Source organism: Anopheles arabiensis, chromosome 3 (genome assembly GCF_016920715.1).
Source record: "Anopheles arabiensis isolate DONGOLA chromosome 3, AaraD3, whole genome shotgun sequence".
NCBI classification, from domain to species: Eukaryota; Metazoa; Arthropoda; class Insecta; order Diptera; family Culicidae; genus Anopheles; species Anopheles arabiensis.
Window position 1 is genome coordinate 36026556 of NC_053518.1, and position 27636 is coordinate 36054191.

Below are 27636 nucleotides of genomic sequence, written 5' to 3' on the forward strand. Positions count from 1 at the left end.
TCTAGTTTAAAATATAAGAGAAGTACAAAACAGTGTAAAAAAAATATGCAGATTTTACAATCTTGCTACTTGCATAGAAATATTCAATTCACTTTCACCACATGCACAATTGCAGCTGATAGCAAGAGCAGGATCTCTACAAACATATTTGCAAACTTGTTTGTCACTTTTATCATACATCCCACGCCAAAAAGCGGTGCAAATGTTGATCATTTGCAAAGGCGCCGTCACCACGGTAAACCGCCCCACTCAATCAGCCTTCAAACAATTTAACTGCTCGCGGTGAAAACGTGACTGACAGCACACAACACACAGTCCCCTTCTCGGAGGCTCCCCCAAAAGAGCTCAGCTATCAGCGGATGGGCGTGCAGATTCATAAGCATGATGCGCTAATGATGCAAATGAATTGTGATGCCAGCGTTAAAATGATACTACTAATATGACACTTTGTAAATGAGTATATAGGTTTAAAAATACCTTCTTCGTTTGCTCGTTCGACATGTCGGTTGGAACTTGCAGTCGGGCACTGCAGTCTAACAATAACAATAATAAAGGCTGGCAAATGATGATGTTGTTACAACAGGTGCCAAGTGGTGGCAGGCTGGTAGAGGTTGTAATTTATTATTTAACACGCCGCTATTTTGTAACCTTTTGTGGTGATTGTGTTGATAGGGTAATAGTTTAAGTTGACAAATTTTTCATACTAATTAAATTGAAAGAGGATAAGTTATTTGCGGTACGATTGATGCAGGAAATTCAATAATATGCTGTATTTTGCTGTTAAGCTGTCATAAAGTGTCTGCGTTTGAGATTGTAACGAAACTAATTCTGCTTACACTCAATCGAACAGTACGTACCGGGACGATGTGTTGCCATTTTCGCGTTCAAATGATATGTTATATATTTAAAAATGACACACGTGTGCCAATAATAACACAGCCACAAATGTATGACCATCGCGTGACGTACCTAACGCCCCGTGACGTACCACCCCGCCATGACGTAGCAGGGTTGCTAACAACTGTTCAAGGGGGTTGTTTTTCTGTTTCCCTTCCCTCCCGGACGGTGTACCTACATCTCGCGTGATGCCACTGCTCCCGCCAACCTCGTAGACTCTCGTCCTTGAAATGCTGGATGTTTAATGTGATGTATAAAATTCACCGCTAATTACCACCGTCCGCTAATTGTTCCCAATCGTCTGGGAAGCAGTGTCGGATTCTTCGGCCGAAGGTGATAAAAGTGACACTCTTGGTGCGAGGCGTACCATCGGTGGACGCACAACGCAAGCCTGGTGCGTGATCGATTATTTGACGTACCGAGAGCGTCGGATTGGATCGAGTTTGCTTATACACACACACCGGCACGGGTAATCTTATTTAGATCGTTATCCGAAATCACCGAAATGTAGATTTTGGACATGCTTTTCCCTTCTTTCCATTTTTTTTTCGCCATATTGTCGTACATCTAATTCGTGTATAATGGCGCTCATTCGAATCGTTCCTGCAGACGAGATCAACAAAAAAAGTGCTAAATATTCAAATTCGTATTCGGAGTCGCACACCGAGGTGCAATTTCCGTGTCGTCATCGGAGTAGACGCGTGTACGGGTGTTTGTGCGTCTGCTAATTGATGAAGCATGTGCGTTGGAGTACGTCTAGCGTGGTTTATTTATCGCTGATGATCACGATCCTCCACACACCGCCCTGTGACGTAGATGTGCTGGGGAAGCGCTTTGCGTGCTCAGTTGTGCGAGCCGTGGTCATAGCCGTTGCTAACACTGTCGCGACGACAGTACAGGTGAAGCTAGAAGGGGTTTACGATGGGTTGGGAGAGTGTAGAAGCGCCAATGGAAGGGGAATTTTATGTGCTCAATAATGACAGTACGCTGTAACACTAGCTGGAAAGCAAATATTGGAGAAAGCAGCGCATTGCAATTGATAAACGGGAGGCAAACAGAATGATAAGAAAAATTACACACGTTGTAATTCAAATAGTTTGTTGTGGAGACGATTCTAATGACGAGTGTGTTTAATGACTGAGTACACCTTTTAAATAAGATGCTTTTACAACACCTTCAAACAGGTCATTTATTTGCTTTTCTCTTTCATAATCTACACACTTGTGGTGAGTTCGGTGTGTTATTTTGCCGTCGAAATGGAAAAAAATATTGAAAAAGATTTCCTAATAATTTTAAATTGAAAATTAAATTGATTGTTTTAGGTTAACTCCCAGTTTATTTACGATTATAAAGAAAATAAATGTCACGAAAAATCCAAAACTTTTAGCAAACCCTGTAAAATTTAAAGCCATTATATATCCACTCTGGTTTAACTCTTCTTCTTCTTCTCTGGCTCAACAACCGATGTCGGTCAAGGCCTGCCTGTACCCACTTGTGGGCTTGGCTTTCAGTGACTAATTGATTCCCCCCCCCCCATAGCAGGATAGTCAATCCTACGTATGGCGGCACGGTCTGTTTGGGGATTGAACCCATGACGGGCATGTTGTTAAGTCGTACTCTGGTTTAACAGCAATCGAAAAATTGAAAGCTCTAATCAAAAAAAGTCCTAATTAAACACTATCTAGTCAAGGTTGTGCCTGTTCCTAATCAGGTTTGCACTCAATTGTCGTGCTTTGTTAATTGTTGCCAGTTACTGACTGCTCTTCACCATTCTTCTTTCCATTCTCCTGTCCATTGTCAACACCCTGAGCGCACCCTCAAAGACTCATCTTATCCTGAGGGCAACCTTGATTGTTAGTTTTCTATTCAGAGGGATTTTGCTTTTTTTTGTCCAAGTTGTAGCGCTTCATCTAATTTCCTGTTCACACCTTTCCTGAATACATTAACGTCGCTCGTATTTTTTTGTTCACCTGAAAAGGCCCACCAAGCCTGAACACGGTCGCTTGGAATGACCTCGCCATGGATTTCCGGTCTTCGTTACGGGCTTCGAGCGATGGAAAACGAACTTATCGGGTTACGGGAGCTCGTTTTACGTTTTTCTATCTTGCGCCATTGCACACAACACACACACACACCTACCCACAACCATCCTGCTAAGCTGTAACATTCTAAAAAATGGGGGAGGAAAAGCGGCGGCACGACCTAGGATTATGTGAGTGTGTCTGTTCCGTGAGGGGCAGGTTGAATAAAATATGCTGCTCTGTGCAGCGGAGCAGAAGCGAACCGGAAGTGATGACGCTGTTCGTTTGGCGAGCGAGAAGAAAGGAACATACAAAAAAAGAATCAGCTTGGAAGAGGAAATTAACACTCACCACCCTCGCTTCGAGATATGGCGGCCAGTGGAAATGATTACATAATTGGTGCATGATTGACAGACGCGGAGCGGAAACGAGACAGTGCCGAGCTTAGCGTGAAAGCTCCACAGCTGCCGGGGATGATGTTCGCGTACGCAAATGTTCGACCACTACTAGATGTAGTGTCTGAGTTACAGTAGCCATACAAGGGGAGAAAAAAAAAACACCCACCGAGCAACCCGTGAAAATAATAGAATTCAGTTAAGCTAAGGCTCAAGGACAGCAACGAGCCCTCCCTCGTTGATAAGGAATGGGCGCTAATCCGGCCACAGCAAAAGCCTGTACCCCGTAGCAGCAGCAGCAAAAGCATTTGCCTGCAGAGAAAACTAATGGCGTAACAGCTGAGGTATGACGTAATGGATTTTGACTGTTTCCTTCCCTTTCTCACTCACGTTCACTCTCTGTCTCACCCATTGAATGAGGCAGGATGAGTAAAAAGAAAAAAACAAAAATGGAGGTGTTCCTGCTGAGCTCCTCCACACGTCAGCACACACGGAGCGAGCATCCTTGTGAGTACCCGCAGCGTATCTGAGTGCCAATCGCTGCGAACGCGCGCGCAACGTGAACAGAAAAAGAGAGAGCGAAAGCACTCACCGAATCGCGATGGAGGCGCACGGTGTGTGCGGCAAGAAAATGGAAGCAACTGATGATTACACAATCACTGTACCCCATCGTACGACGCGGGGTGATGGTGAACGAGAAAATTAGAGCAAACCCTTGCTCCGTCTCTCTCTGTCTCTTCCTTCAACGAGAGGTATCCCTTCGTCCTCGGGCAGTAGTTTTTCCTGGAATATAATTGAGAGCATGAGTGTCTTTTTGGGGGATTGAAAAGAGCATGTGTGTGTGTGTGAGAGAGAGAGCGAATTTGGGAAAATGAAAACCAAATCCAGAGAGGCGCTGTGCGGTGATAGAACACCCAGTGTATGCGCGCTTTGCCCCCGGAAGCAATCCTTCGGTGCCGCGGTACGAGACCACTTGCATAGCGTATTCGGTTCTATGTGGTCATAGTAAGAGGTACGCCTTTTTTCCACAGCGCTCGTGGCTACTGCCTTTTTCCTGTGTGTGGTGCAAAAAGCACTAGCTCGGTGGTTGTAGTTCTACGGGGGGGCAAATTGGACAGTATCTGTGTTTTTGTGTGTGTGTGTGTGTATGTGTGACAGTTAGGGTGTTGAAAGGTGTGATGTAACTGAAGCAATTACTTGAAAAGGAACACCCTTCTCACTCCCCTCCCCTATGAAAGGTGTTTTTCGAGGCCAAACCGCAGTGAGAGGGTGGGGGAAATTACTTTGTCCAGTGTCTGTAAGCTATGTTCCGGATTTTGTGGGAACTCGATCACTAGCTCCGCAGGCTAGAAACGTCAAGGACAATGTGCTAGAAGGAGGGAAACCTTGCGAAGGAAGGAAAAAAACCTTCCCACAAGGAACCCGTTTTATCGATCCCATAAGTGTCATAATTCGTCCTGAAGAGGGCAGTAGGTGTGGATGCGTGTGTGTGTGTGTGTGTGTGTGTGTGTGTGTGTGTGTGTGTGTGTGTGTGTGTATGCGAGAGACTCGCTGAGTGAGTGTGTGAATCAGGAACAAGGACCCGCGACGTCGTTTGCAAAACGGCCATCCAGAGTTGGGTGCACCAATTTAGTTTCGTCCCCAATTACAATGGCATTGATCCGTTATGGATGTGGCTCTGGCTCCAGTCCGTCTACAGAACGGGCCCCTCCGAGCCTCTTACCCCTAGTCCCTTTCCCTAGTGCTCCGTGTACCGCCAGTACTGCCCTTCGGCCGACTTTTCACCCTTGTCGATGTCCTCCAAAACTTTTGTCATACGAATTTCTCCCTTTTTCTCTCTCTCTCTAATACACCAATTCCTATTGTATGTATGTGTGTGCATGAGGGAGCATATAAAAAATAGGGAGATGGGGGTGATGGTTGTCCTTGTGTCCATGGTGTATGTGTGTGTGTTTCAGGTCTCTGCAGCGCGCCGATCGAAAGCGACAGGCATGCGCAGGGAAGGTTTGCGCGATTTTTCCCTTTTTTTCGCTCCCTCCAACTCTCTTCATATTCCAATTTCTTGTGCTCAGTTTTTCCTTCACTGGACGGCAAACGGTCTCCACATCTTTTGGCGGAGCATCCGAGAGTGCGCTCTCTCACGTTGGAAAACACTCTCCACGCGTTGGAGCTCTGACTGGAGAGCTCCAAAGGAAGATTAGACTCAAAGAGAGAAAGAGAGAGCGCGCGTGAGAGAAATAACTCGCCAATGCACTCACGATATCCCCTCCCTGTTCTAGTACGCTCTCACTCTCGCTCTCTTTGCGGTGGGGCTTTGGGGTGGATAAATAACCAAGGCAGTTGGCAGCGTGCTGACTCGTTTTCAGAACCGCGACTGAATCGGTTACAGGCGTATCGTAGCTGCTGGTCGAGCGCGTTTCATTACGCACTCCTCCAAACCTCCGCCACCCTCCCCACCAGAATCGTTGTGCTCTACGCCGTTGTGCGGGTACGTGCTGCTGGAAAGTGGGGTGAAACAGAAAGGGGGGGAAGGGCCACCAGTTACTACTAGGACTTGCAGTGTAATTTGATCATGTGAGGACGTGCAAGAAGTTGAAGAACATTCGATGGACAATTGATGGAAAATTCCGAGTGCTGGGGTGGGAAAAAAGCCATTTAAGTGCAGATGTGGTTTTCAGATTTTGTAAAACAGTGCTTCAAAATCTCAAAGTGTGTGTGTATGTGTTAGTGTGGAAAAACTTGTGCAAGAAACTTTTTTTTGCCGAAGCAAAAGCCAACCAGCAAATAAAATGTTGGGAATAGAAACGGGAGAGGTTTAAATCGTTAGAGAATGTATTTCCGAGAGAGATGTAGATATGATTATGAAAAGGACAATTGTGAAGATGCATAGTGTGTCTATTTTTTCCATAGTATTGCTTTTCAAAAAAGAGTTTAACAATTAATTCCAATCAAAGTGAATAATTTGCTTAAAACCTTTTTTCGCATAAGTGATCGAACAATTCCTACAGGATTCATCCCACCTGAGAGACTGAACGGAAAATTGAGTGCATACAGACACACACACACAAACGCACTGTCACATTGGACGAGGATATAGATTGAGAGAGGGTAGAGGGGGGGGGACTAGTATGACACGATAAAGGCGTGCGCTCGCGCACATTGCCTTTCGCTCGACGAAAGGTGGTTACATAAAAAAGGCGACTGGTGAACATTTCGGTTTGGGGTGGGGGGAGGAGTTGAGTCTACACGAAACAGGTCCTTCCCATTAAAACTGTTGCCAAAGAAGCCGCTAGTTAAATAAATTTACATTACTGAACTATTTTTCAATTATTTGTACATGAGAATTAAAATAATAACGAATTTTGCTTTATGTTTTTCTTCTCTTCCTCCCTTTGTCCTGTTCCTCCCTGTGACACCGTGTGGTGTGGATTTTCCTCAACCTGCGATTTCTGCTCCGTCGATCAACGGACACACACGCACGCACGAAACGCGCACACAACTCAACTCGCGTGCACACACGCGCGTTTTTGCGTTCCAGTTCGGGGATCAGAGAGAGAGAGTGAGCGAGCGAGCGAGCGCTGGTGCTGGGAACGAGTTTGCTGCTGTTTGCGAGTGTGTGCATGGGTGTGTGAGCGTTCGCGCGCGTGTTTGTGGATAACCGAAAGCGGAAGCGGAAGCGAGAGAGCGACCGAGCGCGTGAAGTTTGGTGGCGAGCGAGAGAGCGAGATCGGTGCATCGAGAAGGAAGAAGCAGTAGAGGGAGAGAGAGGATAAAACAAGTGCTCGTCGTGTACCTTGTGCGGTGCTCGAAGGATCAAAGATCGATTGCCTGCCTGGCCCAGTAATACGGGCGTGTGTGTGTGGCTGTGTGTGAGAGAGTGTGTGTGTGAGTGTTTGTGAAGAAAAGCTGCGAACCAGCACAGGTGCGATCGTCGCGCGCGCGTTCGACAGGACTGAACGGACCACTGCCAATTCAGAGTCAGCACAGCATTAGACAGAGTCAGCAGCAGCAGCAGCCATGGCCGACAAAAAGGTAGCGGAACAGTACTATGCCCCGCCGCCCAAGCTGGGCAAATGGGAAGGATTTAGGACGTTCCTGTGGAACAGCGAAACCAGCCAATGCCTTGGCCGCACCGGATCGAGCTGGGGTAAGTAAAGCAGGAGGAGGAACTGTAGTGTGACAGTAGTATGTAGTATTAGTAGTGATGGCGGTCGTGACACTTTTCCATTATCCTGTTGCGATGAAATAGGGGCGCAGCCATGTTGGATTTTTCTCCGTGTGCTCGCGTGCGCTTTCACGAGATTCGGTGGGAGGTGAAGGAGGACGGCACAAGGGCACACTAAGGCACACACTGTGTGGCGATGCTAGCGCCATCAAGTGTCCTTCCGCGTTACTAAACCGTGTGCAGAGGACAGAAGGAAGAATGCGAACACCGTGCGCGAGAGAGAGAGAGAGAGAGAGTGAGGGAGAGTGAGGGAGAGTGAGAGCCTTTTCTTGTGTATGTGTGTGTGTGTGCGTGTGTGAGTAGCACTGTGATGAGGGATGAGAAAATCTACTACTCCGAGATACTTACACTTTGAAACGCTCATTGCGGGACAAAAAATTAGAATTGGGGAGAAAATGGGGACACACGCTCTCTCGCTCTCTCGCTCTCTCTCTCATACGTTTGAGGATTTTCTCCACTCATCTGTTTGTGTGACTGGTTCTCGTCGCTTTTCGCGACGAGTTTGGAAAGCTGGTTACATAAATTTTTACTTTTTCCAACAGCCGTTCCAATTGTACGTTGGATTTTAACCGCTTGGCGTATTAATCGTCCTATTTGAAAATAATTCGATTTGATGGCAAGTGAGCTTTAAGCATTTTGGAAATTGATTTCAGTAAAGGAGGGAAGCCCTAGAGAGTAAAAATTATGTACAATTTTGATGTGCAGTTGTACTTTAAGGAGGGACAAAAGAAAGAGACATTAAACTAATAGAGCAAACCAACACACCCATGAAGCAAATTACACGTTACGTTCGGTTGGGTGTGATGGATTATTCTAGCCTTGAAGTTTCCACATTTTTTATTGGAGCTACCTCATTGCTTCCATCCCTTCCCCCCTCTTCCACCGACAAGCAAACAAGGAAATGTATGAATAAAAGGCTTTCGCTGGAGCTTGCAGGATTGCGCTTACGCAATCGGCCAAAGGTGTGCCAAGGTTTGGGAGCGCCTTGCAGGCTTGCCGTGTCTGCTTTGTGTCTTCACTTGGCTAGTAGCTTGTTTTTATTATTTAAAAAAATGCACAAAATGATAAAAAATGGCATACATTGGTAACATTGTTATTTTACATCGAAAACTTATCAAGACACCAACAACGCAAACTGCAGCATAATACTTCAGAATACCACCATACAAAGGTTGTGTATGATTGACGCCGTCTCGTTGCCGTTGCCGTGTATGTGTGTACACCCCACCCCCCACGGAGCACGAAAGGCAGCGGTTATGTAACACTGTCTTCACAAACAGTGTTAGCCATCCTGGTGGACTGGCCCGGCGTAGAAAAAAACGCTTCACGCTCGTCTGCAGTCTTTGCGGTTTGTTTCCTTTTCGGCCTTTGGGTAAGAATTTAGCTATGATTGGGATTGTAGGAGGGAAAATAACAGACAACTGAACAGCAGTAAAGCAAGCACACGCACTCTTTGTAGGTGTAATTTTACTGCCAAAGCTTAACAATTATCGTAATTTGTATTTCCTTCACGAGCCTTCCGGGAGCGTTTCCAATGGCATGGAAATAATATAGTATTGGTGAGGGTGGAGCGGCGGGCACTGGATCATTACATAAGCGAGTTTTCTTCGTCCAGGTAGTAATGGTTGATACGGGAGAGTGAGCACACTGAAATGAGATACGTATAATTTGATAAAGCCATGGCCATGGCGTGGATTTGTGGTGTCAACTTTCGGAAATGGTTGAATTGGTTTTTTTGTCGGAACGTGGGACCAATTTAACAGAATTTGAACTATTTTGACAGCTTAATACACCCCACAAAAAGGGAGGCACGGGCTCATTAAGCATGTATCATTGTAGCTAGACGGCCACATACGCCTTCATAAAAAAGGAGGTTATGTAACACATGTAGTTTATAGCAAACAAAGAAAACACCCTTTATGAATCCAAATTCTGCTGGCATTGCCTGTTTTATTAGCACCATAAAGAAGAGGGGTTTAAAAATTCAAACCTGCAGCAGCAGCAGCAAAAAAAAAATATTTACAATACAAAATTTCGATCGTTATGACGATGAGATGTGTGTATGAGTAAGCAATTGAAACCATTGGGAGGAAGAAAAAAAAAAACGTCTCGTGTGCTTTGACAATGTCGTGTCAAAAAAACGGCATCGGTGATACGCAAACCCCCCTCGCCCCCTCCCCCCCCCACTTGGAATCGTTTGGAAGGGGGAGGACGGCCTCCTAGTTATGTGCACCGCAAACATATTTGTTATTTAAATTGAAGCGAATTGAATTTCAATGCCTGCCCTCGAGCAGGGAACTGAAACTGTTACACATCGCGGATCGAAGATGGTCTGGTCGTCCTCGCGCTGGAGTGGAGTTGTTTGTTGTCTCGTCCTCTCTCCTCCCTCTCTCTCTTCTATTTCTCTCTTTCTCTCTCTCGCTTGGTGTTGCTGAAAAGCGCAACATTGCATGGATGAGACAATTAAGAAGGAGTATGTATGTGTACTTTGGATCGATTTGTAGATGTAAGAATTGTGAAAAAAAGTCTCTTTGCTCTAGTAAGACATGAAGAACCAATGAATGGATCCACACACACAAAAAAAAAAAAAACAGTTCCGGCGTTACACAATTCACTCTGGTCCTCCAGAAGTTGGCATGTTCTGCTGGAAACCGCATTCGCCAAAACCTCGAACCCTCGAATCCTATTAAGCGCGCACCGATCGATACGGCCCAACTTGCATCATGCAGGCTCGTTAATCTCGCAGCCCTCCTCCTCCACCGGCCCTGGTCCCATACCTTTGGCATAGAGAGTTCGCCGAGGAAGCACCTCACACGGCCGGTAATGTATGTATATGTACTTCTAAGCCAAAAAGTCCAAAAACCGCCAAGCAGAGGTGGTGGCAGAGAAGAAAAAGGTTACGCGGGCACCAATTGCTAAATTTAATACTTTGGTAAACTTCGGTACCGTCCGTACCCCTTGCCCACCTGTCCGGGGCGGGTCCTGCCGTGACACTGCCGTCAGACGGTTTTACGACCTGCCTGCCTGCCTGAACCTGTGTGTGTGTGTTTGTTTGTGTGTGATTGGTATGCCTGGTGCCGCATTGGGGGCTGTTCGCTCCATAAGAAACACGGGTGTGCGTCCCGTGCGCCTGCGCCCTGCCTATAAATAACCCCACAACAGACTTTTGGGGTGGTAGTGGGTTGGTTTTTTTTTTGCTGTTTTCCAATAAGCGATATTTTCCAACCATCGAACACCGTCGGTTCGCCAGAGCCAATGTGCGCTGTTCTTGAATCATTTCGTGTAGTTTTCCGCACCCCCGTGTGTCTGTCATTGCGCGTGATGGATGGAATTGTTCTCCGACTTGCGGGACGGAGAATTATTGACTCTACCCCCAATGTAGTTCGGATTGAGGTAAGCCCCATTGCCATTGCCATTCCGATCGAACCGGTTTGATTGGGTATTTAGTTCGGTAGTATCATACACCCTGCCACTTGTACCACGTGCTTGCTTTACAGCGTTTACAACCCGCACCCTCCCCACCCCTCATTACGGGTTGTTGTAGTTTGTTTTCTCCAATTGAATCAATCGACTCTAGACGGACCAGCGTTGCGATACGCTGTTCCGCAACACTACCCTGACAACGGCACAAATACAGCAACACTGCGCAAAGGAAAGAACGCAAAAAAAAAACAAACATACCCGAGGTTTGCATGCAAAGTAGGCTCTCGCTTCGAAGGTGAAGTTGGCTCGCGTAACCAGTTTTGCAAGATTCGCAGGTCGCGGTGTCTTGGGCGAAAGTCACCTTTTCGGTTGGGACTTTTTTGCCGCATTTGATCGCGTACAATCCAGTTATTGGACGAAAAAGAGGGTAAAACTCAGTGTATATTTCTTCTTCAATATCTGCACCTCAAGCGATTCTAAATCATGCGTCGATGGATATGACGGCTTTACTTGGCGCCTTGAACCCAATAGTTGCCCAAATGGACAGTCAACAAAGTTATTAATATATTGAGTAGCTCCACAAAAAAAAAAAAAACACATAACACTCTACTGTCTCGTTCTCACTAAGCAACGCGTTTCTTATTCCCCCGTTTGCTTGTCAGCTGTTCCGAATGCTCGAATGTTTTTGATGTTCCTTTCTGCCGCGCAATCCAGACGGCAAGAGCAGTCGACGGCCGCGCAAACCGCGAAGCGCAACATCGCACACTTGGATGGTGTATGGCTGGTTCAGGTTAGCGTTCACCACGATCGTTAAACCGTTTTTGTAGGGGGAGCGAGAGTCAGCGATCGTGCAAACGTTGCTCTTTGGTGAATGTATGGTTTTCATGTTCTTCGCCAATATTTCTTCCACCAAGACTACGAAACGGAAACAGCGGCTCGCTTCTACGTAGGTGTTTCTGCTTCAACCGGCGGCATAAGGGCAAAGCCAATGTTGAGGCACCATGTGTGAGGTTGTGCTCAATTTTGCAATGTTTGTTTTACTGAAGTGTCTTCTTACCTCCACGGAGTTCGGTTGCGAGCAGAGGGACGGAAGCCTTAATGGCTGCTCTTGCCACTTCTTCGCCCGCAGACCTTTTTCGTTTTGCGCCGATACTTCTTCACTTTCTCGAGTTCTTTCTCGTCGTTCGAGAAACAGGATACGCCACTCTTATCGATCGAGAACTCTTTTCTGCTGACACCGTACACCGGACGCTGTATGTGGAGCGAGGCTAGAAGGCGAAGGAAGGTTTATTTCCTTTCGGATGCTCTAGGACTCAAGCCGTTCTCCCCTTTTTTCACCCATTTCATGCGCACTATGCGGAACTACGAAGTACGGTTGGTGACGTTGATGATGATGATGATGATGATAATGGTTGCAACGTTGATGTTATCGAATGTCGAAGACAGATATGGAGATGGGGAGTGGGACAGTATTATCAAGAACACCCGTCTGTTTGCTCAGCCTAACAATACGCCCGCTCTCCGGGCGTACATGTATTGGGCCATTAGATATGATTTGTTTCCCTTCCATCTTCCCTTCTAATGCAAATAGTTTATCCTATATAGCCAACCGGAACCATCGGCAGCGTTCGATAGGTTGATAAGGTACTAGTGGAGTTGAGAAAAAAAGCACACAAAACAACTACTGATAAACGCAACTTGGTCGTCGCGATTCCGTCCACCCTCCAACCCCCCAAAACGTGGCGTCAATGAATACCATGACCTCATTCGCTACCCCGAAGGTTGTCGCTACTTCACTTTGCGAGCGAAATTTTTATCAGAAACTCATCGTGCTTCTGGTTGTGTATGTGCTGCCAGTTCTGGTTAGGTTCTTCGATGTTCCTCCTTCCCTCAATTCCCCAATACTTTGCCATAACTTTCGGCTCGGTACGTGACGAACGTTCTCAATGATTGTATGGCAGAAACGGGCTACAGCAGTTTTATGTTCTTGAGTCCGTGCAAACAAACACACAAACAACAATGTGTTTGGACGGTCGCTGAGATATTGTAAACATAGCACAGAAAATTAGTTGAATCGCAGAATGGAAAAGAGCGCGAGAGAGAGAGAGAGAGAGAGAGAGAGAGCGCGCGCGAGGGCGTATGCGAGAAGCGTATTGCCCATGTGAGTATTTTATTTGTTTGCTTCATTATCAGTTTTTTTAATTTTTTTACAAAATTGCTGATTTTGTTTTTTCCGGAACTGGATACAATGATCTTCTATTGTAGTTGTTTGTTTTTTTGTGACAATTTTTGGACAACTAGACAAGAAGATTCTATTTCTAGAGTCTATCAAACTTTAGTCTCTCGGCAACAGACGAACCAACATGCTTTATCGATCCATACTTGATGCTCCAGAGAGTGGGCTTGCGTTTGCTGGACACTTCACTAGACGCTCCGTGACTTATCGCTCCGACCGCACATGACCGCCCTGTGCACCAAATTGGAAATTCATGAGCTCCGGACGATGTGAGAGCCGTCATGCGTCACTCTAAGCGCGATGCCTTTTATTGAGCATGTTTCGTGGATCGTTGTTGAAGGTTCGTCGCGTGCTCACTGGGCTGATAGACCGTCGTCTCAATTTAACATCAGAGCCGTACCCCAGTCAACTCGCATGCACGCAGCACGCAAAAGCAGCTCGGCCACAATTAAGCATTGGCTTGGGTTCAATTAATTCTATGTAGAAACAATCAATAAGCATTAATTTCAATTGATCTCCATGTGATATGGGGTGGGTTGGCGGTCGCTTGTCGGGGCCGCTTTTCAATAATCGATCTAGTTAGGTACGATCGGTACTGGACATTTCACCACCTCCTTCCCGCTTTTGCAGCCCTCACTGGCGGTTCACCACGTCATCAATCACGACAGGCGGAAAGTAATGCCGTACATCAAAGGGACCTGTGATCGTCTGTGAAGCATTCGGAATGATTTATGAACTTGGTTCTAGAATATATTTCTCATTTAAGGGACTATTTATTAGATTTGCTGGCCGGAGAAACATTGCTTATTCACGCTACAAAGTGTCTGGGTTGAAGAAACAGGTGTTGACGATAGAAATCCCCGGTTTGATCAGTCGCTGGGGAAGTTTCACAAAAATACCCCACAACCTTGTGGTATTTTCTGCTGGGAATTCTAGTCTGCTCAAGCATATCACTAATCCTCAACGGGCGAGAATAATATTGAAATTCCAAATTCCCCATTCAAACACGTGCTGCTGTTGCTGCTGGGGTGCCATTCCGTGACAAGCACGGGCTCTGTTTTTTCCCTCGCAAAGATCATGTCCCAGCGACAGCTGATGCCGATCGCCGTGTGCGATCAGCATGCGTTTGTGCTCAAACTATCACTAGCGCTTATTAGCACAGAGTTGATTAGTGTACTTGTGTGCCTAGTGCTCAGTGTCAACCCTCTCCACTCCCCTGCACAGTAGTAAATTTTCGTCGTGCGCTTCGACCTTCTGTGTCTGTGACGAGAGATTCCAGCAACTGCAACTGGAATCCGCCGCCAAGCATTCACGGCCACATTACCATTAGGCGACCTTAGCAGTTAACTAACGAGCGAGAGGGCACAGCGTACGTTAAATCGTTAAACAGTCGTCACGAGCGGGCGCCTCCGAGCAGTCGGGCTTGGGTGGTGTTAATTGCTGAATAATGATTGACGGTTATATCTTGTTGATGAAAATTGATATTTTGGGACGGGTTGTGAGCACGGGATGGGCGTTAAAGTGGTGGTAGGTTTGTTGTTGTCGTTAGTTAACTAGTGTATATGAAAAAAAGGCATGGAATTTTCCACACAAGTTATCATGGATCAATGTTAGCTTCATTTTGCTGTAACCGCGTCGCCTCACTTGCAACGAACAGCCACTGTTAATAAGATTCTATCCTCAAGGCAGAATCGGGCGCAGTGGCTTATGCACGCCGTTGCTGTTTTTATGTTTCACATTCCCAAGAGCCCTTTTCCTCTCTCTCTCTCTCTCTCTCTCTCTCTCTCTCTCTCTCCCACTCTTAATCTCGTATCTTAGTTTTGCTCCCCGCGGGGATATTCTATTCACAAACATCGCGACATTCCCGGACGCTGGTTGAATAGGCTGGAAGTGGCAGCGTCATGGTCAGTGTTTTATGCAATAGTGGCAAACAAGCCTGCAGCTGTCAGGCCGTATCGTGCACGTGAGTCTATAGGGGCTAGGTGGTGCGAGCATACATTTACGCGGCAATGTACGACAGGATAAAGGACATTATACGATACAAATTCAGTCCGTTGGTGGAAGCATCTTGCAAGCCTCTCTCATGCTGCTGACGTGTTAACAGTGCCCCAGTTGGAATTGATTTTCTCACATTTTCTCAAACCACTACTGATGGGACATGATGCGCTGTACAAAGTGCATAATGAATGAATCAGTACAAACCCTTTCCCCCGGGGCGAAGTGGTCCGTTCAGATTCAATTACGCTCTGTGCAGTCTGTGCGAATAAGACGTAAGACTCTTCATACAACCGCTTTGCAGAGGTTTTTTTTTTGCTGGTATGTGTCACCCATAAAATTCGTGACGTAAATGGTGCTAGATAGAATATTATACGTTCCATCTGGCTGTCACATGCAGCCAACCTAAGGCCAACCCCGTATTATACAGTGTGTAGCTGTGCGAAAGGAAAACTCGGTTATTTATAGAAATTCAGTTCACCAAACTGATGAAACACAGGTTCACACGGCTCAAGGCAAGCAGCCGCCGTGCAGCCGGAGTGAATGCGACCTCGCGTTAAACGTTTCCAAGTCCCTCCATAACGCTCGTATTATATGTTTGCCCGTATGAAGCATTTGCATAGAATAAATATACACATTAGCGTGCGTCATCGGCGGAGCGCAAAGAAATGTCAACACTAATGAAGCCTTCATTAATCATGCAATCGTGCTTGTGTTCTTGTCTATCCTTTCCGCAGCGAAAATCCTCTTCTTCTACGTGTGCTTTTATGCTGCCCTGGTCGGATTCTTTGCCGCGATGCTGGCCGTGTTCTGGCAGACGCTCGACATGCATATGCCTAAATATCAGCTTGACAGTTCGCTGATTGGATCGAATCCAGGTAAGATCTGAGGGAGGAGTTCGTCGGGGACGACCTTGGTGCGATACGGGTTGCCGTAATGGACATGTTTCTGTGTTTCGTCCATTTTTCTACCAAGGTCTGGGCTTTCGACCAACACCGCCAGAGTACCAGAACGTGGAGAGCTCGTTAATCTGGTACAAAGCTTCCGACAATGGAAACGTTGGGATCTGGACCAAACTAATCGATGAGTTTCTGGAGCGTAAGTAGTAGCAAATTTAGCTGGCAGCACGAGTGAGAAGAACCTGTTTCATCCGAAGCCTAACGATCATTTGGTTGCCTTTTACAGCTTACACGGTAGAGGAAGACAACCGCGTCGATTGCTCGTTCGACAATCCGCCGCCGGAGGGCAAGGTTTGCAAAGTTCCTATGACTAACTGGTCTCCGTGCGTCAAGGAAAATCAATACAACTTTAAGAAGAAGAGCCCGTGCATATTCTTGAAGCTGAACAAGGTAAGTTGCCTGGCGGTGGGGAGTGGTACGAAATTGCTGTGAAATTTAACTCCCCCTCTCTCTTTCTCTCTCTCTCTCTCTCTTTGTTTGGTTTGTCGCTCGTCAGATCTACAACTGGGTCCCAGATATGTACAATACCTCGACCAACTTGCCGGAGAAAATGCCCGATGATCTGAAGGAGCACATCCGCGGAGAGGAAGCCCGAGGAAACAAGAACGTAAGCCACTGTGTTTTCGACTCTCGGTGGTATATTTCATTTTAAAACCCGTTTCTTTTCCAAAACCACCCATACAGACCAACGTGGTTTGGGTTTCCTGCTCCGGTGAAAACCCTGCCGATAATGAGCACATCGGTGCCATTCAGTACATCCCGCGTCGTGGATTCCCTGGATACTTCTTCCCGTACAAGAACGTTGATGGATATCTGCCACCAGTAGTAGCAGTCTACTTCGAAAAACCAAAGAGTAAGTATTGCTCATGTACCGACCCAGAAATAGAACTGTGGAGAAATGAAACGATAGAACCGATGATATCGTTTGTTGCTTGTTACATTTATTTAAGATAAACTACGATACGAAAGGTTTCGATACAGTCTTACAATTGTGGAAGGTAGAAAAACTTCCGAGCTCTATTGAAAAAAGGGGCGCTCGAATCGGTTCGTTTGAAGTCACGCTTTGAATTAATGTATGCCAACCATTCCGGAGGAGTCCGGGTGGTTTGTTGCGGTTTAAAGTTAAAAAACACGCTGGGAAACGTGATTGTAGAACCATAATCGCTCTTGGTTGTTATCAATGTGTTCAGTGCAGTGACGGGAGGATCGTATTTTGTTGTAGTCGTAACGGAACGGGCCGTGGTTGAGGAAAAAGGGGTAATGGTGGGGAAGAGAGTCACTGTGGGTCTGGTGGAAAATGTGGATGATTGAGAAGGAGTTGGTGAAGATGGCATTGAATTTGTGGTTTGAGTACTCTTAGTAGAGGAAGATAATGTTGTTGTTTGTGCTGCCGATGTAGTAGGAGCTGCAGTTGGCATCGTGGAGGTTAAAGATACAGTGGTTGTTGGATTAGATGGAGATGTCCTGACTGTAGGAAGAGTTGACTGGCTTGTGGTAGTGACTGGCGTTGTAACTGATGACGAAGAAGATGTTGGGCTGCTAGTTGAAATCGATATCGACACTGTTGAAGAACTGGTTGTAGAGCTAGTGATGTCAGACGAGGTAGGTGATGAGGATGGAAACTCTGTCGAAGGCGAGTGAGCTTCAGTAGAAAATGATGTTGGGAAAGTAAAAGACTCAGTAGAAGAACTAGCAGAATCTGATGTTGTCGGTGAAGAAGTGGTAGATTCAGTTGCAGAGCTAGTAGAATCTGAAGTCGTTGATGAAACAGTTGTAGACTCAGTTGTAGAGCTGGTATCAGCATGAGTTGTAGTTGACTCAGTTGTAGAACTGGGGGTAGCAGGAGCCGTCGAAGATGCAGTGGAAGATTCAGTAGTCGAGCTAGTACTAGCAGGAGTCGTTGCCGCAACTGTGGTGGACTCACTTGTAGAGCTCGTCACAGAAGTCGTCGATGAAGCAGTGCTAGACTCAGTTGAAGACGATGTAGGTAATGTTGTTGGATTAGATGGAGATGTTCTGATTGTAGGAAGAGTGAATTGACTTGTTGTTCGTGGAGTCACAGGCGTTGTAACTGATGATGAGGAAGTTGTCGAACTGCTAGTTGATATCGATATCGACACTGTTGAAGAACTGGTTGTAGAGCTGGTGGTCTCAGATGTTGTAGGTAATGAGGTCGAAAACTCGGTCGACGAAGATGCTGAAGACGAAGTTGCTTCAGTAGATAATGAAGTCGGGAGTGTAAAGGAATCAGACGAAGAAGTTAAAGAATCTGAAGTCGTCGATGATGTGGTGGTAGACTCTGTTGTAATAACAGAAGTCGTCGGCAAAACAGTGGTAGACTCAGTTGAAGAACTAGTAGAATCTGAAGTCATCGTTACAGCGGTGGTAGACTCAGTTGTCGAGCTGGTTGTAGCAGGATTCGTGAAGGAAGTGGTGGTAGACTCACTTGTAGAGCTAGTGGTAGCGGGAATTGTCGATGAAGCAGTGGTAGACTCAATTGTAGATGATGTAGGTAATGTTGTTGGATTAGATGGAGATGTTCTGATTGTAGGAAGAGTGAATTGACTTGTTGTAGGACTTGTAGGAGTCGTCATTGAAGTAGAAGTCGTCGATGAAGCAGTGGTAGACTCAGTTGTAGAGCTGGTGGTTTCAGGAGTTGTTGATGAAACGGTGGTAGATTCAGTTGTAGAGCTGGTGGTAGCAGCAGACGTCGATGAAGCAGTGGTAGACTCAGTTGCTGAACTAGATGAATCTGAAGTCATCGTTACAGCGGTGGTAGACTCAGTTGTAGAGCTGGTGGTTTCAGGAGTTGACGATGAAACGGTGGTAGACTCAGTTGTAGAGCTGGTGGTAGCAGGATTCGTCGAGGAAGCGGTGGTAGACTCAGTTGTAGAGCTCGTCACAGAAGTCGTCGATGAAGCAGTGCTAGACTCAGTTGTAGACGATGTAGGTAATGTTGTTGGATTAGATGGAGATGTTCTGATTGTAGGAAGAGTGAATTGACTTGTTGTCCGTGGAGTCACAGGCGTTGTAACTGACGATGAGGAAGTTGTTGAACTGCTAGTTGATATCGATATCGACACTGTTGAAGAACTGCTAGCAGTGGTAGACTCAGTTGAAGAACTAGATGAATCTGAAGTCATCGTTGTAGCGGAAGTAGATTCAGTTGTAGAGCTGGTGGTAGCAGGAGACGTCGATGAAGCGGTGGTAGACTCAGTTGCTGAACTAGATGAATCTGAAGTCATCGTTACAGCGGTGGTAGACTCAGTTATAGAGCTAGTGGTTTCAGGAGTTGTTGATGAAACCGTGGTAGATTCAGTTGTAGAGCTGGTGGTTTCAGGAGTTGTCGGTGAAGTAGGAGCCGACGGAGAGGTAGGTGTCGTCGGTGAAGAAGAACTCGTTGGCGATGTAGGAGTCATTGGTGAGGTAGGAGTCGTCATTGAAGTAAAAGTCGTCGATGAAGCAGTGGTAGACTCAGTTGTAGAGCTGGTGGTTTCAGGAGTTGTTGATGAGACGGTGGTAGATTCAGTTGTAGAGCTAGTGGTAGCAGGAGTCGTCGATGAAGCAGTGGAAGACTCAGTTGATGAACTAGATGAATCTGAAGTCATCGTTATAGCGGTGGTAGACTCAGTTGTAGAGCTGGTGGTTTCAGGAGTTGTCGGTGAAGTAGGACTCGTTGGCGATGTAGGAATCGTTGGTGAGGTAGGAGTCGTCATTGAAGTAGAAGTCGTCGATGAAGCAGTGGTAGACTCAGTTGTAGAGCTGGTGGTAGCAGGAGTCGTCGATGAAGCGGTGGTAGATTCAGTTGATGAACTAGTAGAATCTGAAGTTATCGTTACAGCGGTAGTAGACTCAGTTGTAGAGCTGGTGGTTTGAGGAGTTGTCGGTGAAGTAGGAGCCGACGGAGAGGTACGAATCGTTGGAGAAGAAGGACTCGTTGGCGATGTAGGAATCGTTGGTGAGGTAGGAGTCGTCATTGAAGTAGAAGTCGTCGATGAAGCAGTGGTAGACTCAGTTGTAGAGCTGGTGGTAGCAGGTGTTGTCGGTGAAGTAGGACTCGTTGGCGATGTAGGAATCGTTGGTGAGGTAGGAGTCGTCATTGAAGTAAAAGTCGTCGATGAAGCAGTGGTAGACTCAGTTGTAGAGCTGGTGGTAGCAGGAGTCGTCGATGAAGCGGTGGTAGACTCAGTTGATGAACTAGTAGAATCTGAAGTCATGGTTACAGCGGTGGTAGACTCAGTTGTAGAGCTGGTGGTTTCAGAAGTTGTCGGTGAAGTAGGACTCGTTGGCGATGTAGGAATCGTTGGTGAGGTAGGAGTCGTCATTGAAGTAGAAGTCGTCGATGAAGCAGTGGTAGACTCAGTTGTAGAGCTGGTGGTAGCAGGAGTCGTCGATGAAACGGTGGTCGACTCAGTTGATGAAGTAGTAGAATTTAAAGTCATCGTTACAGCGGTGGTAGACTCAGTTATAGAGCTGGTGGTTTCAGGAGTTGTCGGTGAAGTAGGAGCCGTCGGAGAGGTACGAGTCGTCGGTGAAGAAGGACTCGTTGGCGATGTAGGAATCGTTGGTGAGGTAGGAGTAGTCATTGAAGTAGAAGTCGTCGATGAAGCAGTGGTAGACTCAGTTGTAGAGCTGATGGTTTCAGGAGTTGTCGATGAAACGGTGGTAGACTCAGTTGTAGAGCTGATGATAGCAGGACTCGTCGATGAAGCGGTGGTAGATTCAGTTGATGAACTAGTAGAATCTGAAGTTATAGTTACAGCGGTAGTAGACTCAGTTGTAGAGCTGGTGGTTTGAGGAGTTGTCGGTGAAGTAGGAGCCGACGGAGAGGTACGAGTCGTTGGAGAAGAAGGACTCGTTGGCGATGAAGGAATCGTTGGTGAGGTAGGAGTCGTCATTGAAGTAGAAGTCGTCGATGAAGCAGTGGTAGACTCAGTTGTAGAGCTGATGGTTTCAGGAGTTGTCGATGAAACGGTGGTAGATAGAGTTGTAGAGCTGGTGGTAGCAGGAGTCGTCGATGAAGCGGTGGTAGATTCAGTTGATGAACTAGTAGAATCTGAAGTTATAGTTACAGCGGTAGTAGACTCATTTGTAGAGCTGGTGGTTTGAGGAGTTGTCGGTGAAGTAGGAGCCGACGGAGAGGTACGAATCGTTGGAGAAGAAGGACTCGTTGGCGATGTAGGAATCGTTGGTGAGGTAGGAGTCGTCATTGAAATAGAAGTCGTCGATGAAGCAGTGGTAGATTCAGTTGATGAACTAGTAGAATCTGAAGTTATCGTTACAGCGGTAGTAGACTCAGTTGTAGAGCTGGTGGTTTGAGGAGTTGTCGGTGAAGTAGGAGCCGACGGAGAGGTACGAGTCGTTGGAGAAGAAGGACTCGTTGGCGATGAAGGAATCGTTGGTGAGGTAGGAGTCGTCATTGAAGTAGAAGTCGTCGATGAAGCAGTGGTAGACTCAGTTGTAGAGCTGATGGTTTCAGGAGTTGTCGATGAAACGGTGGTAGATAGAGTTGTAGAGCTGGTGGTAGCAGGAGTCGTCGATGAAGCGGTGGTAGACTCAGTTGATGAACTAGTAGAATCTGAAGTCATGGTTACAGCGGTGGTAGACTCAGTTGTAGAGCTGGTGGTTTCAGAAGTTGTCGGTGAAGTAGGACTCGTTGGCGATGTAGGAATCGTTGGTGAGGTAGGAGTCGTCATTGAAGTAGAAGTCGTCGATGAAGCAGTGGTAGACTCAGTTGTAGAGCTGGTGGTAGCAGGAGTCGTCGATGAAACGGTGGTAGATTCAGTTGATGAACTAGTAGAATCTGAAGTTATAGTTACAGCGGTAGTACACTCAGTTGTAGAGCTGGTGGTTTGAGGAGTTGTCGGTGAAGTAGGAGCCGACGGAGAGGTACGAGTCGTTGGAGAAGAAGGACTCGTTGGCGATGAAGGAATCGTTGGTGAGGTAGGAGTCGTCATTGAAGTAGAAGTCGTCGATGAAGCAGTGGTAGACTCAGTTGTAGAGCTGATGGTTTCAGGAGTTGTCGATGAAACGGTGGTAGATAGAGTTGTAGAGCTAGTGGTAGCAGGAGTCGTCGATGAAGCGGTGGTAGATTCAGTTGATGAACTAGTAGAATCTGAAGTTATCGTTACAGCGGTAGTAGACTCAGTTGTAGAGCTGGTGGTTTGAGGAGTTGTCGGTGAAGTAGGAGCCGACGGAGAGGTACGAGTCGTTGGAGAAGAAGGACTCGTTGGCGATGTAGGAGTCATTGGTGAGGTAGGAGTTGTCATTGAAGTAGAAGTCGTCGATGAAGCAGTGGTAGACTCAGTTGTAGAGCTGGTGGTAGCAGGAGTTGTCGATGAAACGGTGGTAGATAGAGTTGTAGAGCTGGTGGTAGCAGGAGTCGTCGATGAAACGGTGGTAGACTCAGTTGATGAACTAGTAGAATCTGAAGTCATCGTTACAACGGTGGTAGACTCAGTTGTAGAGCTGGTGGTTTCAGGAGTTGTCGGTGAAGTAGGACTCGTTGGCGATGTAGGAATCGTTGGTGAGGTAGGAGTCGTCATTGAAGTAGAAGTCGTCGATGAAGCAGTGGTAGACTCAGTTGTAGAGCTGATGGTTTCAGGAGTTGTCGATGAAACGGTGGTAGATAGAGTTGTAGAGCTGGTGGTAGCAGGAGTCGTCGATGAAGCGGTGGTAGATTCAGTTGATGAACTAGTAGAATCTGAAGTTAACGTTACAGCGGTAGTAGACTCAGTTGTAGAGCTGGTGGTTTGAGGAGTTGTCGGTGAAGTAGGAGCCGACGGAGAGGTACGAATCGTTGGAGAAGAAGGACTCGTTGGCGATGTAGGAATCGTTGGTGAGGTAGGAGTCGTCATTGAAGTAGAAGTCGTCGATGAAGCAGTGGTAGACTCAGTTGTAGAGCTGGTGGTAGCAGGAGTTGTCGATGAAACGGTGGTAGATAGAGTTGTAGAGCTGGTGGTAGCAGGAGTCGTGGATGATAATGTAGTTAAAGTGCTGCTAGATGCGGTACTCGAAGAGGATGAACTAGGAGTATTCGTCGTGGTCGTTGATGTGATTGAGTTTGTAGACATCATAGTTGTGCTCGTTGAGGAAAGCGTTGTCGTCCGCATGGTTACCGTTGTTAAAGGAGGCAAGCATTTAATTACCACTTCCACATTGCTTCCTATGATAAAGGCTCGTTTAAGATCCTTCACTTCGATGGTCACGTACAACTGGCCAATGCCACCACGCACAACCCGTACAGCCAGCTCAGTATTGTATCGATGTGGTGGCGCTTCCACACGTATATACTGTATGAGGTGTGGAAGAGGCTGAAAGAAACGTAGGGACCAAAAACAGTGATTTTTTGTTCAAGTCACTTTCACATAACCTAAGTGTATACCAAACTATCACTCACATTATCGAACGTAAACACGACCGGGTTGCGCAAACCTTTCAGAATGCGTTTTTTGTAGCAAATTTCCAACTGCACATCGGGCGTCCCGAACGTCACCACATTGGCGGAAGCACAAACACAATACACGGACAGCAGAAGAGCTGTAGAGCAAAGATGCAATTGCATGATGATCACACTCGCCTTGACCGTAACCGACTGACGGGCAAACGACCTCGAGCACGATTATATCAGCAGTTCCGAAATACGGCGAAATTTTAAAACCCGAAACCGGTTTCGTACGAAAGTTGCATCTGCAACGGGAATTGCATTCCAGGCTGGAAGGAAAGTAAGCTGAGCCTTTATTTTTGGACCTTTTTGCAACTGATCCCGCTATGCAACCGGCGGGGAAAGGATGTCAATGAAACCGGTTTTTTTTGTTGAATTTTTGGCCAGCAAACCGGTTGCAACGGGTGCCGAAAACGGCCTTTTACTTTTTAGGATAAGGCTGGAAGAGTTCAAGGTTTACGATTTGTTTATGATAAGCACCAGGTTAATGCACTTTCTGGTGGAGAGAGTTGAAACCAGAAAAAATGTTTGGGGAGGATGAAATGTATTTGAAGTACGTAAAATTCGGTTAACGATAGCTAATTGTTTTTTTTTATGTTTTTCATTTACTTTCAGCTGGCGTGCTCATCAACATCGAATGCAAAGCCTGGGCCCGCAACATCATGTACGATCGGGCTGAGCGAAGAGGGTCCGTTCACTTCGAGCTGATGATCGATTAAATCGGTGGCTCGTACGCACCACTTTAAAGCAGCGAACCCGGGGCCATCCCGGCTCCATTTCGCACATTTCGCCAGGCGCACGTGTTATCATCGTTTTTTTGTAGGAAGGAGACGAGCGGGAAAAGGAAGAGAGCAAGCTGCACCGAAGTCCGATCGGTCGGTGGCAGCAGCAGCAGTGTAGTAAGGGCAGCAGGCACAAAAGCAGGCCTAGAAGTATCGAATGAGTTCACGCTAGCGTTAGGACAACCGCAGAACAAGCAGCCAGAAGCAGCAGCAGCAGCAACAGCAGCAAAATGTAGTGCGCAAAAAAAATTTGTTGATCGGAGATCGGAGATCGTCGACGTTGAAATATTGAGTCAAACAAAACAAACCAAACAAAAAGGCAAGCATACACACGAGAATCCCAACTACGAGAACGTGCGAAAAACATCCATTAAAATCAACGCGTTACGAGAAACGGGAAGGGAGTCAACATATGCGCGCGCGAAATCAAGGGCATATATTAAAAGAAGAAAAAAAATAACAACCAAAAAACCACATTGTAGTAGGCGACGATGCGTGCGTGCGTGCGTGCGTGACGGCGTAATCGTTTTTGGATCATTTGGGCTAGGCATTTTATACTTTTCACCTGTAACTTCAGCTACTATCGGTTGGTGAAGATTGTTGTATGATTTTGTTATTGCAATAGTATACATAATACCCACGTTAAAGCAAAGAAAAAGAAAGAAAGAAAAGAAAATGAAAACAAACTAATAATAATAAAAAAAAAACAAGTAAAAGATTTAAGACCATCGTAATAACTGTAGGTAAGTTGTACAGCTAATTGCAGAAGAAGAAGAAGAAAAGGGGGAGAAGAAACAAAAATTAAACAAAACCCAGAGGCATTCCGCTCTCTGCTTCAGTAAGTCAGTAAGTAAAAAAAAGGGAGGCAGCAAAGCAAGAACGAACAAAGCGAGAGTTTGACCGGGGGAAAAACCATTAAAAAACAACAACAACAAACCAACAAAACAAATAAGAAACCGGCGACACCGATATTCACGCGGTTTATTAGTAAGGCGAGAGCGAATGTGTTCTATTTAGGTGCAGCATGCTAGAATTATAGTTGACACAACACAACACAACTTTCCGTAATATAACTCCACCTTACACACACCCACTCTTAAGCAGCATAGCAGCATGATCTCTCGCAGTAAAAGAAGATAAAAAAAAGAAGAAGAATGGAACATCGTACTAGACGAAAGTAGCCAGCAGCAGTAAAACATGCATCACCATGAGGGTGACACTACCGAATACGCATGATATACCCGGTCATTTGGGGGCAGTCATCATAGGGCGGATCAGCATAGTCAGCATACACTGTCGATTCGCTTCTCGAGCTCTCCTTACCCTCCCCCCCCCCTCCGGAAAATATAGTCTGCAAATTGTAGATCTAGTTGAAGTATTTGCGTCAAAGCGTCGCCGTACATCAGCAAAGCAAAGCAAACAAAAAAGGCAAGGCCAGCATTCAACCATTGGAGCAATGTAGTTTGTATCACATGCTAAACTTTCTTCTCGTGCCGTACACTTACACATATACACACCCACACCCACACACACAAACAAACTCATTCACAGATACACTCAACACAAGATAAATGCATAACGAGGCTGGCCGGAAAGGGTTGCAAGGGGGAAAAGAAGTTTTCACACCACCCTGTACGATGTACTAGGCAGCAGCTGATGAAATATGAAATAAAGGAAAAAAGTCGAAAAATACACTCACAACAAAAAAACACCGAACGAAGAAGTATGATTTCCTTTACCCCCTTGATGGCAGATGGCGTTTGTGCGGTACTGTCAAAGTCTAGTAGCTGCGTATGCGCAAACAAGGACAGCGTAGCGTGGTGTAGTAAGTAGCCTAAACGAGAAGTGTCGTTGATTAGTGTCAGTGTGCATCAGTTGTGCACCAGTCATGCATTGCTTTGCTACGTTGGGCATGAAAGACATGGTCGCTAAGCATTTTGCTTCTGCTCTAATGGGCAACTGGTGGGAACAAGCTGTAATGGTAAACTTGCCAGTTTTGCTAGTGCATCATGTGTGTAGCGCTACTGAGGTGGTCTACTTAGTACACCGAGCGAACGTAACTAAACAACATGAAGGGCCTCTTTCTATTCTTATCACTCACTGCCCACTGAATAAGTTAAAACAAAACAAAAACTGCAGAGAAAACAAAATAATAGCGTGGAAAAAAGATAGAAACATACAATGAATCGAACAACCGATCTGAAGTGCATGTGGAAAACGAATGCAAACACATGAAGCCACGAAAACGACACGGAAATGCATGTCAAACACAACACACAATCGCTCGAGAAGCGCGAGATATTAGCAAACCAAAAATAACATAACGAACAATGTTACAGAAATAAAAGTAAATAACTATAGTCGACAGTAAAACCAAACGAGCCAATGTCTTCAGTGAATTTATTGTTGCAAATGCGTATAACAACACAACACAAAAAAGAAGGAACTCAAACCACACTGATACAGCACAGAAGTTGAAAACAGAAGTTGTTAAAAGAGCTGAACACTCGAGTTGGAAGTTGAAAACATTCTATGAACTGTTGAGCCGTTGCCATTGGAAACTAAACATCGTTGGCAGGTGTTTATCTTCGCTGATCGAATTCGCGCGCCTACTGCTAGACGAATTTAAATGATTCTTGCACTTTGCTAGAGAAGTCAAGCCCTGCTCCCAGCGGGGGAAAGGAAGTCAGTAGAATACGCATAATGAAAACACAAATGTCCTGCACACCATTGCTGTTCAAACCTTGATCTTGATAATCTTAACCTAACCCATACTGTGTAAACACCGTGTCTCGTAGCTTGCAGCCACCACGCGCGGATATAAGTGTGAGCATGTGTTTTTTCGCATTGTTTGTCAAGCTTAAGCTGCATCCAGCATGCATCCGGCTAGGATTATCTTTGGTTTTTTTTTCACAATAATAATAAACAAAAACTTTTACAAAAGCGAAGTGAACGGGACACCCGAAACGTTGTGTTGGTTGATTGATTTGGTGTGATGTGATTCCTTCTGTGGTGGAATTTTGAAATGAAAACGATAAATATTGTACAGTGCTGTGTCATTTGAACTACAATCAACATGTGATTGAACTTTGTTGCTAATTGGAAAAAAATTTAATTGGTAATGGAAGAGATGGCGCAAGGATAAGTGTGACCATCTAATTGGAAAAAACCTGGACTAGATCTTGAAAACGTTAATTTGAACTTGGAGCAAGTCGCTCATGATAATTCGTAACGTACTACAAAAAAACGCAAAATATCG

General features: G+C 46.0%; 1 protein-coding gene across 2 annotated transcripts; it reads left to right on the forward strand.

Moving 5' to 3' along the window:
- The first annotated feature begins 4228 nt into the window (after positions 1–4228).
- LOC120903582 (sodium/potassium-transporting ATPase subunit beta-2) lies at positions 4229–26755 on the forward strand. Of its 2 annotated transcripts, none has more exons than XM_040313101.1 (8): positions 4229–4325; positions 6852–7460; positions 15930–16070; positions 16168–16290; positions 16378–16541; positions 16648–16758; positions 16836–17004; positions 24211–26755. In XM_040313101.1, exons 2-8 carry the CDS (start codon positions 7331–7333, stop codon positions 24312–24314), a joined length of 942 nt encoding a protein of 313 aa, XP_040169035.1. In that variant the 5' UTR covers positions 4229–4325; positions 6852–7330; the 3' UTR covers positions 24315–26755. The 2 variants fall into 2 exon arrangements, with proteins under 2 accessions (XP_040169035.1, XP_040169034.1); XM_040313100.1 differs by lacking the exon at positions 4229–4325 and adding an exon at positions 5656–5801.
- The last annotated feature ends 881 nt before the right edge of the window (positions 26756–27636 follow it).